The sequence below is a fragment of the Saccoglossus kowalevskii genome, chromosome 5, assembly GCF_978046115.1.
Source record: "Saccoglossus kowalevskii chromosome 5, keSacKowa6.1, whole genome shotgun sequence".
NCBI lineage: Eukaryota > Metazoa > Hemichordata > Enteropneusta > Harrimaniidae > Saccoglossus > Saccoglossus kowalevskii.
This window is the reverse complement of record NC_140645.1, coordinates 16,066,659-16,083,435: the sequence shown is the minus strand read 5'-3', so window position 1 is coordinate 16,083,435 and position 16,777 is coordinate 16,066,659. Positions and strand designations below refer to the sequence as shown.

The window sequence follows — 16,777 nt, the reverse complement described above, 5'->3', positions numbered from 1 at the left end:
ACCTATGCACATTGATGGATTTATGAATTAATTACATCTGTAATTTATGGTTTTAAATTACCATGTAAGGAGTTTTAGTATGCCTGTGCATAGTGAAAGTAAAAATCCAATAAAATCAAGCAAAATACTGTTCAAATTTATATATAGCAAAGTAGTTTTAAAGAATTCAGTTAAAAATATTATAAAATAAATGAAATAGAAATAGTATGTGTATGTAGAAGAAATATAATGATGTCATGTCTGTATTTTTTGTACTTTTTCATTTGTTTATTGGTGAAAAAACTATTGTTTTTAATACTGCAAACAATAAAACACTAACTTAGCAAGACGAGTTCACGAACATGTCTCCCTTGTCTCCTTTCTTGCTTGAGTGTGAAAGTACATGGTTTAGTGTCTAACTTTATTTTATTTCAAATATTAGAATTTCTTTCATTGTTTAGGTTCTTCTATAAAAATATACTTACCATTAGCCGATTATTTACCGTTACCCGACTGTATATATCCATTTAATTTTATCCATGTATAACATTTATTAAGTGTTTTCAGTGAGAACCACTTTAAATACTATAATATCACATTTTTACTACTAAGAAGATTTACATTCTGTTTGTAAACATTTGCTTCTAAAAGTGAGTTGTGTAATTTTTAACACGCACACGCACTGCTACAGCAAAATTGACAATATTGAGTGTTAGTAAATTAAGCTTAAGCAAATGGTTTAATTTTTGGAAGATCAAGAGGCGTTCCAGTTGTGATCTATAAGTGTTCTCCCATATTTCATGAATTAATATAATCACGTTTTTGATGTGCAATTTAAAAAGGCGATCGATGAAAACGCCCAAGTAGTTAGTAGTTGAAACGCCCTCTATGGCGACCTATTAATTTCTAAGCGCCCTCTATATTGAGTGAATATGTGACGTGTTTATTCGATTGATCGGTATTAATGGCACTGAACTATTTCTGAATCTTTCTGAAGTCATCATTTAGGTTTTAATTGAAACATTATTTGAATTATTTTTGATAAATTGAAATAGGTCGATAAGCTGTTTTTCTATTCGAAACAGTTTACATAATGTTTTTTGTGCGAAGCATCCCTGAAATGTTGCAAATAAAACACTGACTGTAAGTGTTTCCATCTAATGCAAATTATAAACACTTTAAGTGTTTTTAAAGTGTTTGCTAGCTTATAAACACGTGAAATGTTTGACCACAAGAAAGTAAAATGTGTTTATTTTAAAACAGTAGTGTTGTAAAATAAATCATTTGCGATTTTAAGAAAACGAATTGATGCCAAATTATTCTTATCGATGAAGAAGTATTTTATGATCAATTGTGGTGATATTTAAATATTATATATTATAGAAATGTATTTTTGCGTTTATACAAATTTATGTAATATAGTCATTGTTCAGTCTTAAGTTCATTTAATTTGCATAACCCCTTACAGTTTGAGTCCTTTCATAATATTTGCTACACTTAGTGAGTTCTCTTAGTTTAGATAGGGTAGTCATGTTGTCTAGATGTTAGTAGTGTGATAGAATTTGAGTTGCACAACAACTGGATGGTTCGAGCGTGATTTTTTATTATCCAAGAAACGTTCTGAGCGCCTGTGAGACCAGTATGAGTACTCTGTTGTGCCCCATTGTACTAGACGTCCACACATTGTCTTCAGCAACCAACCACACGAATAAATCACCAGGTCTCTGAGGTATACACAGTGTCGGCAAAATGGGCAAAATGAATAAAACGTTCGTGCTGGACAAGTTCCTTTTTACATATCTTATTGACGTTATATAAATCCACAAACGGAAATGGCTACCACTTGAGACGACGCCTCCACAGGCGTGAATAGGTTAATGCACGCGATTTTTTTATCACACACATGAAATAAATATCTCAAATAGCGCCCCACAGGCGTAAAAAGGTTAATGAACGCGGTTTTTTGCACTCACACACGAAAAAAAAGCTTTCAAAACAGCGCCCCCACAGGCGTAAATAAGTTAATGCACGGGTTTTTTTTTCTTTTTACACACGAAATTTTCATTCGACCTCACACACGCCATTTTTAAAAACACACACGCCATTTTTAACACACACGTCGTTTTTAACACACACGTCATTTTTAAAAACACACACGTCATATTTAAACACACGTCATTTTTAAACACACACGTCATTTTTAAACACACACGTCGATTTTAAACACACGCCATTTTTAAAAACACACACGTCATTTTTTAACACGCACGTCGTTTTTAAACACACGCTATTTTTAAAAACACACACGTCATTTTTAAACACACGCCATTTTTAAAAACACGCACGTCATTTTTTAACACGCACGTCGTTTTTAAACACACGCCATTTTTAAAAAATCACACGTCGTTTTTTAAACACACGCCATTTTTAAAAGCACACACGTCGTTTTTAAACACACACGTTTTTTTAAAACACCCATGACTTAATATACACACATGATTTTTTTAAAGCACATACCATTAAAACGCACAGTCACGCCGTTTTTTTTCAAAAATGCACACATCATTTTAAAACACACACGCCACGGCCTCCAATACGTACGTAGTTTTGAAGTATTAGTATGTTTTCTTCTAGTATACACAAAATAATAAATTTACATTCCGCGCCTCGTAATAGCTTGTCATTCCAATCTATGTTTGGTGATCCAGGCAGAAATTCTATTTTAGTGGCATATCTCTAATATTTGACTTATTCAATATAATGTATTTTAATCTAGTTTGTCGCATCAGTGCTGTATGTTTTTTGAATCATGTGACTGTACATATAAGTATACACAGCCTGCATACTAATCAATAAAACACATGAATACGTTGAGAGGAACTGAGGCAGCATATGGATCACTCATCGTGATATTTTAACAAAGGGGATACAGCATACAAAACACTCATCGTGATATTTCAACAAAGGAGATATAGCACACACACTGTGGTGAAACAACTAAAGATGGTGGCTTGGTTTAGCTATTTTGTTATTTGTGTTATTATTTAAATTTCTTAAAGATCCAAGAAAAAATACACTTTTAGTGTTATATCTCTAATACTTGACGTACAGATCACGGAACAGCTCTTGACCCACCTCCTCTATGAGGATTTCTCAAAGTGATGTTTTTTTACATTAGGGTGTGTCTGACAACAACAAGGTTATCAGCCATCTGCCTAATAGTGGGCGTGATCACACGGCTTTATGGAAGTCACTCTAAATAGTAAAACGATGTAATTTACTTTGCACCTCTTATAATAATGATTGAATAACTATTTATATTTACAAATTTGAAAGTCCATATATACATATATGTAGTAGTAGTTACTGTGTTTCCATCTTTCAAGACATTGGTCAAAATACAAAAACAAATCAAAGCCAACAGCTAATATTTACAGTCAGGTACATATATTGTGCATACATATAAGACACAACAAGTTATAAATTGAAAAATCAATCACCTCATTCATTCATTCATTCATTCATTTTTTTTAATTATTCTTTCAGTGATATGACTATTTCATTTACTCTGTAATTTGTTTCAGTTATAGAAAAGTGATATTTACTTCCCTTGGGCATGGACTTCCATGCTTTTGTTTTGTTTATTAATTCAACAACGATGAAGCAGATAGAAAAACCACTGTAGATTATATGGCTCCCATATTTTTTGAGTGCATTTGGTCAAGTCTGATAAACAAAATTGCTTCGTTTTAACATTTTCATGAAGATTGTGCTGAACAACGTGGTGGAAGAAAGTGATAGCTTGTCATACCAATCTATGTTTGGTGATCCAGGCAGAAATTCTACTTTAGTGGCATATCTCTAATATTTGACTTATTCAATATAATGTATTTTAATCTAGTTTGTCGCATCAGTGCTGTATGTTTTTTTGACTCATGTGACTGTACATATAAGTATACACAGCCTGCATACTAATCACTAAAACACATGAATACGTTGAGAGGAACTGAGGCAGCATATGGATCACTCATCATGATATTTTACAAAGGGGATACATCATACAAAACACTCATCGTGATATTTCAACAAATGAGATATATCACACACACTGTGACGAAACAAATAAAGATGGTGGCTTGGTTTAGCTGTCTTTTTATTTGTGTTATTATTTAAATGTTCTAAAGATCCAGTGAAAAATACACTTTTAGTGTTATATCTCTAATACTTGACGTATAGACCACGGAACAACTCTTGGCCCACCTCCTCTATGAGGATTTTTCAAGGTGATGTTTTTTAGGGTGTGTCTGACAAGAACCAGTTTGTCAGCCATCTGCCTAATAGTGGGCGTGATCACACGGCTTTATGGTAGTCACTCCAAATAGTAAAACGCTTTAATTTTCTTTGCACCTTTATAATAAAGATTGAATAACTATTTATATTTACAAATATGATAGTCTATATATACATATATGTAGTAGTAGTTCCTGTGTTTCCATCTTTCAAGACATTGGTCAAAATACAAAAACAAATCAAAGCCAACAGCTAATATTTACAGTCAGGTACATACATTGTACATAAGTATAAGACACAAAAAAGTTATAAATTGAAAAATCAATCACCTCATTCATTCATTCATTCATTCATTCATTCATTCATTCATTCATTCATTCATTCATTCATTCATGCATTTTTTTAATTATTCATTTTTTTAATTATTCTTTCAGTGATATGATTATTTCATTTACTCTGTAATATGTTTCAGTTATAGAAAAATGATATTTACTTCCCTTGGGCATGGAATTCCATGCTTTTGTTTTGTTTATTATTTCAACAACGATGAAGCAGATAGACAAACCACTGTAGATTATATAGCTCCCATAAATTATCAGATTGTATCAGGCTGTATCGAGAGAAGTTGGACAATATACAATTGCCACTTTTCATTTGGGTGTAGCCATGAAGGCCTATACAATTGTCTGACAGAACCCAGTGCTTTTCTAGTAAGATTAGGCGTATTCCACGCATTGTGTTCTTATTTTGTTATTCTTGGTCAACACCTGCAGTGTATTGGTTTCAATTGCAAAGGCGATGTCAGGCAAGATTTATAACAAATACATGTGTGTTCATAAAATAATGCTTGAAGCATTTGAACCTTTGCTTCTAAGAGCATATGAAGAAACTGAGGGTATAATCCTAAATAGGATTAGCAGACAATACTAATAGTCTAGCTCAAACTCTAAACCATAAATCACTGTCAGAAGTTATGGCCAGTGACACCTGTCTGATGATGATTTAACAATATGAAACTTTCAAGGATAAAAATCGCAGAGGAGAGCTTGGAAAAACAGCTCCATATTGGATCACGTATATGGATAATGTATGGCCCATCCTACGATTTATCGGAGCAACAAAGGAGAACAATTTTGATTTCCAATAAATTTTACCTATAATCATGTAATTTATGACCGATATGCTACAGTTTATCTGATTATCCTCTTTAATTTAGACAAGTCGCATCCTGATGCTGGGAAACTTCTATGGCAGAATGGATTAAGCGTGAATAAGTCAGATGGTCCATCCTCCAGGAATTCAGTATACACTGCTATTGAACAGACTATTAATCGGCACGCTAAATCACATGGAGGAACTGTAGGTTTCAGTCGGAATTATTCAGCTTATTATAGATGGTGTATGACAAGGCATACCAGATCAGCGTATCTTCAGGCCACAATGGAAATAGCTGAGATGAATAGCCCTGAGAGCACATCAAACAAGGATGTCAAAGGATCAGAAATACTTCACAGTGAAAAAGCTGTTAGTAAGGTCATTTATGCAATTGACAATTTCACCAACCCCTTTGAAGTTGACAATAAAAATGTTATTTACTGTCTTTCCTCGGATGCACTAGTATTGACTGGTGTATAACCAGTCTTTTTTTAGCTTCAACTCTTGGAAAAACAGCATATAAGTCATTTGTTGAATAGCGAATGGTTAATAAAATAAAGCCAAGGAACACAGGAAGGGAACACAGAAGAAAACAAAACAGTTCATAGCAGAAAGAAATGTTTCCGGCCAACTTGCGTTGCTTGCAACTAGATATAACATCACTTGGGAATGGCACTTAGCTATTCATGGTCTTTTGCCACATCGGATAAGTCACCTGCAAAGCAAGTCAAAACTGATGCTGTACTCAACGTATTACAGATTATTTCATTTATGGAAATGCATTTGCTAATTACCAAGCTCCTATTTGGTGCAGAACAAATCAAGCACATCTTCTGGTACCAACACCAGATGGATATGGCTGGTATATAACCGATGAAAAGCTTGATTACAAATGGATTGAGGGTGATATAATGCCACAAGAAGTTGCTGATTTGATAGTAATGAATGACTCTCAGTACTCCACTGAGGCCGATGAATTTCCTGAAATAAACAACTTATCAGATGTAATATTTGATTGTGACGATTAAAGATGTGTTTAGCTCAAGAAATTCAAATACAGATATTGTTCAGTTACTGACAATGCATTTCTTATAACATTTAATATTGAATACAAATATAGAAACAACTAGTACAGCCAATCTCATAAAGTATTTAAAATAGATGGTTTATTAAACACGCTCTTATAAGAAAGGTATCAAAATAATGTATGTTGGATATGGATGTTGACAATGTCACATACAATGTAAAACGCAAGTCTTAAATATTTGTTTCCAGTACCAGAGCATGAAAACTGGTTTGCAGTCTGTTTGCGTAAAAACACACTTCAAGGAAAATACATGAAAATTGTTGACATGGTTACCATACAAGTAATTGATCCGGTGACCAAATTTTACTAGACACATTGTAAGCAATGAAAACAATTCCACGTACTAAATAGCTTTTAAATTATTTTAACTAAATTATTCGCATTATTTCTAATTAATTGAATTCCGGTATAATATTGCAATCGTAAAGCCGACTCTTTTGTTGTGTCATGTGATTTGAACAAATGTGCATACACAGCCCGCGCACTAATTCAGATACACTAAAACAGATACATACGTTGCGGCATATGGATCACTCATCGTGATATTATAACAAAAGAGATACAGCACAAACATCAGTGTTACTAAATTAGTAGCGTCGCGCTTGATTTAATTAATATTGATTGATAGTGATGGGTCTGTCTGCTAGAAATGATGAAAACAAATATTATGTATTGAATTTAAATGAATTACCGTCTGCGAGTTCAGATAAAACTTTTATGTTTCACCTCACTAAAAACCATTCTGTCAAATATTGATATGATGGTAAGCACCCTGAGTCCAAGCCTAAAAGCACTATTTTCAACCAAATGTCTATAATTTGTTGATAGGAATATAAATCCAGTCGAGTGGATAGGTAATGTACTGTTTATGTGCGGGAAACTGTAATCCTGAATGTAAAGAAATTACGATAAATCCATGATAGTAGCTAAATATGTCTAATATTATCAGAGATATACCACTTAAAACAAAAAAATACCATTCCGTAAAACAAAATACGTCATCAGCATTAAACAGTGGCACAGTGGTTAGCTTGTTCACGTCAACTGATGTTCAGGATTCCATTCATTCAGCAGTATTCAGTTTTCTGTCCCGATCACCGAACACAGATAGGGACAATACAATCTATCATACCATGTGCTTCCACTGTAATCTGTCCACGTTAAAAGTACATTCATATTGAGTGAACGTTCCGCTTGATTATATTTTCTTCCGCCATTTCAACCTCCGTTTTACAAAGACATAGCGGCATAAAATAGTCTGCGGCTGAAAACAGGACCCGTCACTGGGCCAAATAGTCGCACAGCCGCGTTCCACGAAAGACTGGCAGTTAGCGGTATTCTCGAAATGACCTCATATTATATTCAAATACAACTATTTGAATGGCAAAAAATGGTGCAGTGTCTATTCTTTTTTTTGTCTGTCATTGTACAATATCACTGCGCTCAATTAAAGCCATAATTATGAAAAGTGTACAGTGTAGTTGATCAGCGGTAATAGATAACAATTACATATATCTAACATTCAAATAAATGAAAATAAAAATGGTGGAGAATTTGATATATATATCTAAATTAACGATAATAGTTATCATCAACAAATGTAAAATAACACATCATGATAAAACAACATGGCAAAAACAACTCAAGCCAACTCATTAATATACTGTAAAATGACAAATTTTCTCTGTGTTTAAATTTCGCTGATTAACCATTTCAGGCATATTCAGTTGATTTTAAATTCACTGTTTTATAATTTAGATAATGTGTTCTATGCTAAATTTTACATATTCACAGGTTTTAATATAGCGCATTTTACAGTCAGCGAAATACGCAAAATTAAAACCCAGTGATTAATTAATTCTTTTACAGTATATAGAACAATATGCCAGTACGATACACCGGAACTACTCGGATTATGCAAATTACACGCCAATAGAAACACATTCAGGTGATGTATCCGGACATCTAAAACAGTAATATATACTGGGTTGGCGGACATTGAAATCATATTCCGTCGAAGCCTCTCAATGATAAGAAGAATGTTGCGCTTATTAATAATACTCACTATTGCCAGTTTTGCTGTAGCAGCTTCAACAGAGGTAAGTTCACAATGCTCATGCTCGTCTAGTTATCTGTTTTAGGTGAGTGGATTGCTAGTAAGAGTGGCAGATTTCATGACTTTTATGTGACAATTCCCTATATCATTTGAAGGCTTTGCTTTACACAGTAACTGTGCATATATACTCATTAAAGTAAACGGGTTCAAACGGAATACCAACCGTATTTGTAGTGAAATTGTGAAATTATAGTATTTGAACTTTACTTTGCAGTAGATCATTACGTGTATGCGTTGTTAACTTTAAACGTGCATTTGTTGTTCGCGTGTTGCCTTCTAATGAAGGATCGATCAAATTCATATTATAGTCTTGTTATTTACAAGATAGACCATCGTCACCCAAAAGTCTTGTCTTTTTGATGAAATGGTTGGGGCCCAGCACTGATACAAACTAACGCATTGGTTAAATATTATTTGATAACTGTTAAGTTTGTTTCATTCCCTCCAACATGGTATTTATGACTGTTCTAGTAATAATTATAAAACAAATTCATTTTATTCCATACAATTACTGTTCATGGTTTGTTTTTGTTTTTTATTCCACAGAGATCGATTAAGAAACGATCATGTAAGTATTAATATAGATAGTATATTTGCCACTCAATCTGTTAACCTTTCCACCACAGGACTCGCCCAAATTTTGCAGCATTTTTTTCTAATAATTTTCAATATTTCCAGAAACAACTCATAATTTTGGAGCCAATTTTGAGTTTTTTCCTCAAAATGTTTGGCTACTTTTGTTACAATCTTCTGAAAAAAAATGAATTTGTGATGTGAAGAAGTAACTAGTGGTGAAAAGGTTGAGGCTGTTTTCGTTCATCTGCCCCATAACATTTTATTGTGTGTTACCAATGTTAGCTATATTGACAGAAGTCACACTAACAAATTTGTATAACTTTCACCCATCAACCATCCTTTGCTAAGAGAGGCTTCCTCTATAGCAGTTACCCAAACTTGATATTATTGTTGTTCACAATCGAAAATGTTTTTCGAGTTTCCGAAGATAGCAGTCTTCGACTTATTGTACTTTTTACACCAATCCGCTATTTGACCAATGACCAAACAAAATAGTCCCCATCAATAAAGATATCGACAGTAATTTGTTTGAAGTTCCACAAAAGAGTTAATCTGTCATTCGAACAATGAATCACAATGACGTTTGCTATTATCATGATTAATATAATTATTTATTTATTTTCCTTTATAGCAAAGTATGAGTTCGTGGAAGATCCATTGACGTGGGAAAATGCTAAAAAAGAATGTGAACGCAGGAATAAAAAGCTTGCAGAAATTCGCTCACCGGCAGATGAAGATGAAGCAAGAATAGCATCGTATGGATATGATGGTAAGATATGACTTGTATATATATTTCCATATTCATCCAATATATATGTTCATAACAATGAGGCATGGGTGACAACTTTGTAAACATTATGCATGTGTAGCCTACTAGCCTACTTATCTTTCTTTGATTATTTTTATTATTATTTACTCTTGTAAACTATTTGTGACTTCAAATCCAGAACACTTCAAAGTAATTTGGACCAATTTGTTTAGGGAATGTGTAGTGCTATGAAGCGTATATTCTTCATAGCGCACACAGTCAGGTGTCAATTTTACTCCAGAAGAACATATTCGAAAAAGGTACTTTGTAAATTACCTTTTGGAGAACCACACCGTCTGGTTAGTTGAGTGTTGGTGAAATTGTTCGTCAGGCAAAGTAATGGAATTATCATGAATAATAAGTGTTTAGGATAGTAGTTTTTAATTGAGAAATGTTTACTTATGTAGGAAAAAGTTTAAACTGTGATATCATGTGAGCTGCATGTCATTTGTTAGTTCAATGAGCATGTACCCGTGTTTCATTTTTATCTGGGTTTGTATTGATTGAGAGAAAAAAATAGAATTCCAAGTGTTATGCCAGGTTATAGTGTTACCATGTATTTCTACGAATCTGTATCGAATTTGTTAGCGGTGATGTATCGTTCTATTTAGTTTGAGTAGTTTCATTTGGATATCACCATGAAGTGTATTGTGATTATTTGGTTACCTATCGTATCTGGTTAAGGGCCTGTAAAATCTTAATTTAATGTAATGTTTTAATGTGATTTGGAATAAAAATTATTTAATTTTTAACATGGAAAGTGAGGGGTCACATAAAAATAGGACATTGTTGAAAACAAGATTAGAAAAGAAAACAAATCAGTGGCAGTAAGCAACCATAATGAAGTCGACTTCTTTGCTTAAAGATTATTGTACTGCGTTCAGTTAATTTCGGCACATGTATCCATCTGATATAAGTCTACGTAATTGATATCACGCTCTTTCTTTCGCAGCAATATCTTGCCAAGCTGCAGTTATTCTATAATGTCTTAGTTTATTCAAATTCTAACGTTAGGGTCCCCACCCACTATACAAATTACATATACAAAATGAAATAAAAACATCACTATGTTTAAATTGACTAGAAAAAGTCATGATTTTTGAAAGATTTGTGTTCATACATAGAAAGCTTACTATGTGTCTCTAGCTCATAATACATGACACTTTAACAACGATTTTAAAATTAACACAACAACGTAATTCATTCGATCGACCAGTCTTGACGACAATTGCATAATCTCTCGAGTTTAATCCATACATTTCATACAATTCAAACAATTCCAAAACCATACCAGTTCAATACGTTGTTTCCAATGTAACTCTTCACTATTCAGTGGCATGTTATTGGTCTGTATCTATTGTTGAGCTTTAACGAATTGCAATCTTTCATGTAGAACATCTCGCACATTCACTTAAAAATATTTTCAGTAGTTACGCTAGAACTAAGCCGTAATATAAATCTAAACAAAAATAAAGTCGACAATTATCTAGTATTCATGACCCCATATTTCGACCTCATAGAACATAACTGGGTTAACGCAAGCAACGGTAGGTCAGCTGGGTGTCCTGGCAACCACTGACGCATTCATAGGTAACTCATTTACAATTGTCTATTAGTCTAAAATTGCTGCTCGCAATTACATTTCATATAATTGGTATCACTGATTTTCTGTGTTTGATTATGTGTAAAGAGAGGGATTTTGGCTTGGTCTCGTGGATTTAGACGACGATTTAATTTTTGAATATGTGACTGGTGGGAGCGTGACTTACACGAGTTGGAATACAGCTCCGATCCCTGGTGATGGCCAATGTGTATTGTAAGTGTATTCAAATTATCCAATATAATCCACGTATTGCCTTATATGTATAAAGCTTGCTAGCTTCATCACTATGGTAAACAAGATTTTGATGTGTATTTATGGATCTCAGTCATAAAATATTTAAAAAAAATTAACTCATGTAAAATATGCTTGTTTTAACTACCAACGTCATAAAATGAGTTTATTTCGCCTAGCATAGCAATAACAAAATTACCATAAGTTTTCACTTATGAACGACTAGGGGATATTATACCAAAAACAAATGAACATTACACAATGATTTAAAGCGCGAGGGTCGTCACCTGAGCACGCGCGGGAATTGAGTCGAACGGATGATAACAACACACGCTAAAAACGCAAAGGCTCATGGGTAGATGCTTGTATGTTGAAAAACAATGGCACGCTATGGCCCTCTGACGCAAGCGCAGGTGGCGACTAACCCGTTTTACCATTCATGGTTTAATCTGGTCTCCATGACAACCTCATTTCTTATAGTAATTACTAAATAACGTTTGCAAAACTAAATAATAATAAGATGACATACATCATATAATATGAGAAAAAGAATTGTTTAAGATCACTAATGATAAAGCAAATATTGTTATGTTTATTAGTAATTTTCAAATAAAATGGAAATAGCTGTGACACCTGTTAGGTCACTGTATATAACACACAATGAGACACCCAGAAGACCAGAAGATAAATCTGATTCGAACCACGTTGATATAACATCATGTCTTTTATACTATATTATTTACGTGTCTGCAACACAGCACCCTAAGTCTCAAAAACGGCTACTTGTAAATGCCATTTTCTCGAATTACTGGAGGAGCTTGAGAATCCTTTTTAAGATAGTAGTATTGTTACTCGGCCTAATTAGACTGACATCAGATAACAATGCATTAAATCACTTATAGGGATGTAGATGGTCTCTGGTTTAATGCTCAGTGTGATGATGTTGGAGCGCAGCACTCATCTTTGTGTGAGATCAGTGAGTATCTTGTTATGTTAGTTACTATATTCAAAATATTCAATTTAAACTGAACACGATTTGCACAATCAGCGCAGAAGTTGTTCATATCACATAATGTTCTCATAAATATATCCCAGACTCAATTGGCCGCCGAAATGTTTTTAAAAGTGGAAAACAAAACGAGACTTGTTTTTACCTTTGTGTTTTAATCGTTCCAATCATTGAGCATATGTAATCTATCTCTTGGCAGTCGTGGAATGTCACTCAACATGACATTTGCACTTCCGGTAAAATAAGTACTTACATTTGAGTCATACACCTGACTTTCTTAATGTTGTTGGTATAATCCGTTTAATAATTATATTCTCGGGTGATTAACCGTATCATTATAACTGAATAAAATGTGTACATTCAATGACCCACATTGAGTCATATAATATTGCAAGATGATATATGTATTAAATACGACGGTATGTTATTTTATTATAACAGTTACAGTTACTGTAGTATCAGGTGATCCACATTTGACGACATTTGACGGTCGTCCATTTAGTTTTCAAGGCATATGCTGGCACACTCTATTTAAAGACTGCTCGTCATCAAATCCTGCATTTGAAGTAACAACAGAGTTTGAGCCCAGGGAAGACAGTACGTTTGAGCATGTCAGATCGCGAACTGTTTCTGTTAATGTAACTGTTGGAAGTGATTTTGCTATCATTAATGGACTGGATGTCGTTACAGTAAGTGATTCTAAATTACATTTTAGAAGTATTTTGGATATGTTTTCATACAAACTATGTAAAATTCACGTATGACTGTCTAACACAAGCGGTGACGACTTTCAGCTTAAATTTTATTATTATAATGAATTATTCTTAAACATTTAAGTTAATTAAGGAAATGTAATATATCCATATATCTCAGGGTAGAACAGATGGACATGTGACTGCAGCAAGGCCAATACACGTTCTGGAAGATGATAAGACAGTCACACTGTCGTTTACTTCTAAGGATACCACATTCACGTTGTACTGGACCTTGAAGAAGCACAGCTTAAGAGTATCTATCTCTGGATCTGATTACCGTGGTCATCTATGTGGTCTTCTTGGTAATGATGATGGTGAGCCTCTTAATGACTTCATAACACCTGGTGGTGCTGTAGTCCATGATGCTGCTGAGTTTGGAAAAAGCTGGCGAGTAGAGTGGAAAAAGTAAGTTAGTTGAACAATTGTTGATCATGTTTGTCTTTTGACGCCGAGCTAAGCTAACTCGTATGGAGGATAGGCCCGTACACTAAATTATTAGACTATGAGATTATTACGAGGATGCCTCAGACAGTCGGTCAACACTCCCGTCTTCGTGCATACTTTGAGGTATTCTCGTAATAACCTTATTATTATACATCTTTTCCGTCCAAAGATACATCATGGGAATGCCAAAATCCGAAATGTTTAGAACAGAATCAGCGAACTTCTTTGTGTGGAGTCCGGTCAAACCCTGGCGACTGCAATGTTTGTTTGTTTTTATTAATATTAGACGCTTACGCGCGTAATAATTTCATATTTGGGATTCACATTTCCTCATATGGTAGGATGAAAAACATACCTTGTAAAATAATACAAAATTACAGCACGTTTTAACTTATGGCGTTACGATCAGAGATGTATAATAATATTCATTATTCTTTAATATCATGCTCACTAGAGTCTCGCGGGACTGATAAACTAAATATGTTTACACAGTGTTACACATATATCAGTATAGTTTTAAAGTTATTAACACTTTTCCAGTAACATGACAAGATCTGATCTCAACTGGAATGTAAATATTCATTATCCTTTTTGTTTTGTTTTAGATGTGAATAATGTGTAAGAAGAAGCTGACATTATAACAACTATATAATGTGTTGTTTCAATATGTTTATGGCTATACATTTCATCGCATTTAGTTTAACTGGATTATATTTCCTAGATGTTGCGCGTGTCAAATTTTCAGAAAACAGGAGTATTACAAGGCTTAGTGGGCACATTCAACATAAATTTGGAAATAAACGGTGATAATATGGGTACAACTTTGTTTGTATTTTATCGCATGCAAATTACTAGTTCAGTTCTTCATTTTTCTTTATATACATAATCCTAGTTAGCTATACTTAAATTGTAATAATTTCCCTACCATTCTACAACCTAATATGCCATTGCCATTTCACCGTAAATTGTCTCATATTTAATGAATTCCATTGGGCTCTACATACAATAAACCTTAGATGCAAAACAGACGGTGTGGACTTTCTTAACTTCTGTGAGATTTGTGTTCCCCCCGCCTCAATTAGTGTGTTATTATCAACCATCGTTGCGCACACTGTACCCTGGCTGATGTTGCGATGGGCTTTGGAATGGTTGATAGGATGACGATATAGAAAGGTAGACTATTTAAGCGGGTTGTATTGCACTCCCAGCGGCGATGTCAAACTGCCCATTTGTCAGTGATATGTGATAGTCTCCATATGAAAATATCTGCTTGTAACTAGTTTTTAATCTGTGTCGAAAAGCTGAATAGGATGATCATTCTGTGAAGGTTTTCGACACAGCTTGTCAGCCACCTCATGTGCTGAATCTAGAAATAAACAGCAAATGTCAATAGAGTAGCCAATATGTTAAAACTGGATTAAGTACTGGCAAACCAACTTCTGCATAGTTATGTCTCTGAACGCATGCTTTTTCGTTGATTTAGTCATGTTTTTTGAATTCAGAAGTCCTCAAAACCTAATATTATATGTAAGACGAAAAAATCCGTCGAAATTTCACGTTTCCTCTGTAAAAAGGATGCTGGCTGTTTCCTTTCTACACTCCCTCTCCGCGTATACTAGTATCACCAACTCCAACCATGTCCTCATTTGGTGACGCATGTCAAGCTCTAAACGGGCAACATTACTCATTTCGCCCTATCTCCCGCTTTTATCACATTTTAATCAACCGCATATCACTTAATTTCCGACCGAATTCTGTATCCCTTTCTTTTCTCACTCACTTATTAAAAACATTGACCGCTTGTCCAAACACTGATCACTGGCACTTGTGTTGTCGAAATGGTTGTTTTAATGCTAAAGTGTGAGAATTCAGTGAGTATTAACCATTATTTAATTCCAAACGACGCTTCAGACTTTATATCGTTCACGAACGCAACTTGAACTATGACCTCTTATTTAGTGAATGTTCCTCAACAAGCTGATAGAGCAGTACTGTGTTCCGTTTGAATCCAGGGCTGCTACCTCGTTTTAACCAAATGATTATCGATACATTCATGTAATACAGGCAATGCTAACTCCTTAGGGCAGAAAGCAGAGAAACCAGAAAATTATATATGTGTTTTCTACGGCCATGTATTTAAAATGCGAGCGAGCAGACGAGCAATATTTCTGGGTTCACGCGGTCGAAAAATAAATTGGAAATTATTCACGGCTACGTTTTGTTGAAGATATCATACTTCACTTTCGGAGTTATCACCGAGATAATGTAAGACATTAAACAACAACATTTGGTTGTGTGAAATTGTGTTATTTTAAAATGATTTTCATTTAGTTTCACGTGATATTTAGTCTGATTTATCATATAGCATTGCACAGTCTTCGACATGGGTCAGAGTACTAGTATACCCCGGACCATTCGTTTTTTTATGAATGCTCTGGGTGTGACTTGTGGGTATAAATAGAAAATAGATTTCGATGAGGTTGTGAATATTTAGATTTTTTACAACGGATTTTTACTATTGAAATGAAATTATCACGTCTAGGGGCGAATTGTTAATGGGTGAAGTAATGTTAAAAAACATAAGTTGTTCATCGTATTGCGTACATCACAACAACGAAAGATTACTTTTCAACACAGATCTCAGTCAAGAGAGTTGTGTTTATACGTAACCGGAGTTAAACAGGGCCCGAATTGATAGGGAGTGAAAAACAGAATTGGAGGGGC

The 16,777-nt window shown here is 34.2% G+C and overlaps 1 protein-coding gene across 1 annotated transcript; it reads left to right on the top strand.

Moving 5' to 3' along the window:
• The first annotated feature begins 8,522 nt into the window (after positions 1–8,522).
• On the top strand, positions 8,523–15,077 carry LOC102807541 (BMP-binding endothelial regulator protein-like). Its single transcript, XM_085499158.1, has 8 exons — positions 8,523–8,610; positions 9,174–9,195; positions 9,835–9,972; positions 11,704–11,827; positions 12,748–12,821; positions 13,296–13,543; positions 13,728–14,014; positions 14,659–15,077. The coding sequence occupies exons 1-8, from the start codon at positions 8,539–8,541 to the stop codon at positions 14,666–14,668; spliced, it is 975 nt and encodes a 324-aa protein (XP_085355284.1). The 5' UTR covers positions 8,523–8,538; the 3' UTR covers positions 14,669–15,077.
• Positions 15,078–16,777: the final 1,700 nt, after the last annotated feature.

Coding starts and splice junctions, on each gene's coding strand:
- LOC102807541 (XM_085499158.1), top strand. CDS start 8,539: ATGATAAGAAGAATGTTGCGCTTATTAATAATACTCACTATTGCCAGT. Junction 9,196..9,834: donor ATCGATTAAGAAACGATCAT/GTAAGTATTAAT, acceptor TTTCCTTTATAG/CAAAGTATGAGTTCGTGGAA. Junction 12,822..13,295: donor CTCATCTTTGTGTGAGATCA/GTGAGTATCTTG, acceptor TTATTATAACAG/TTACAGTTACTGTAGTATCA.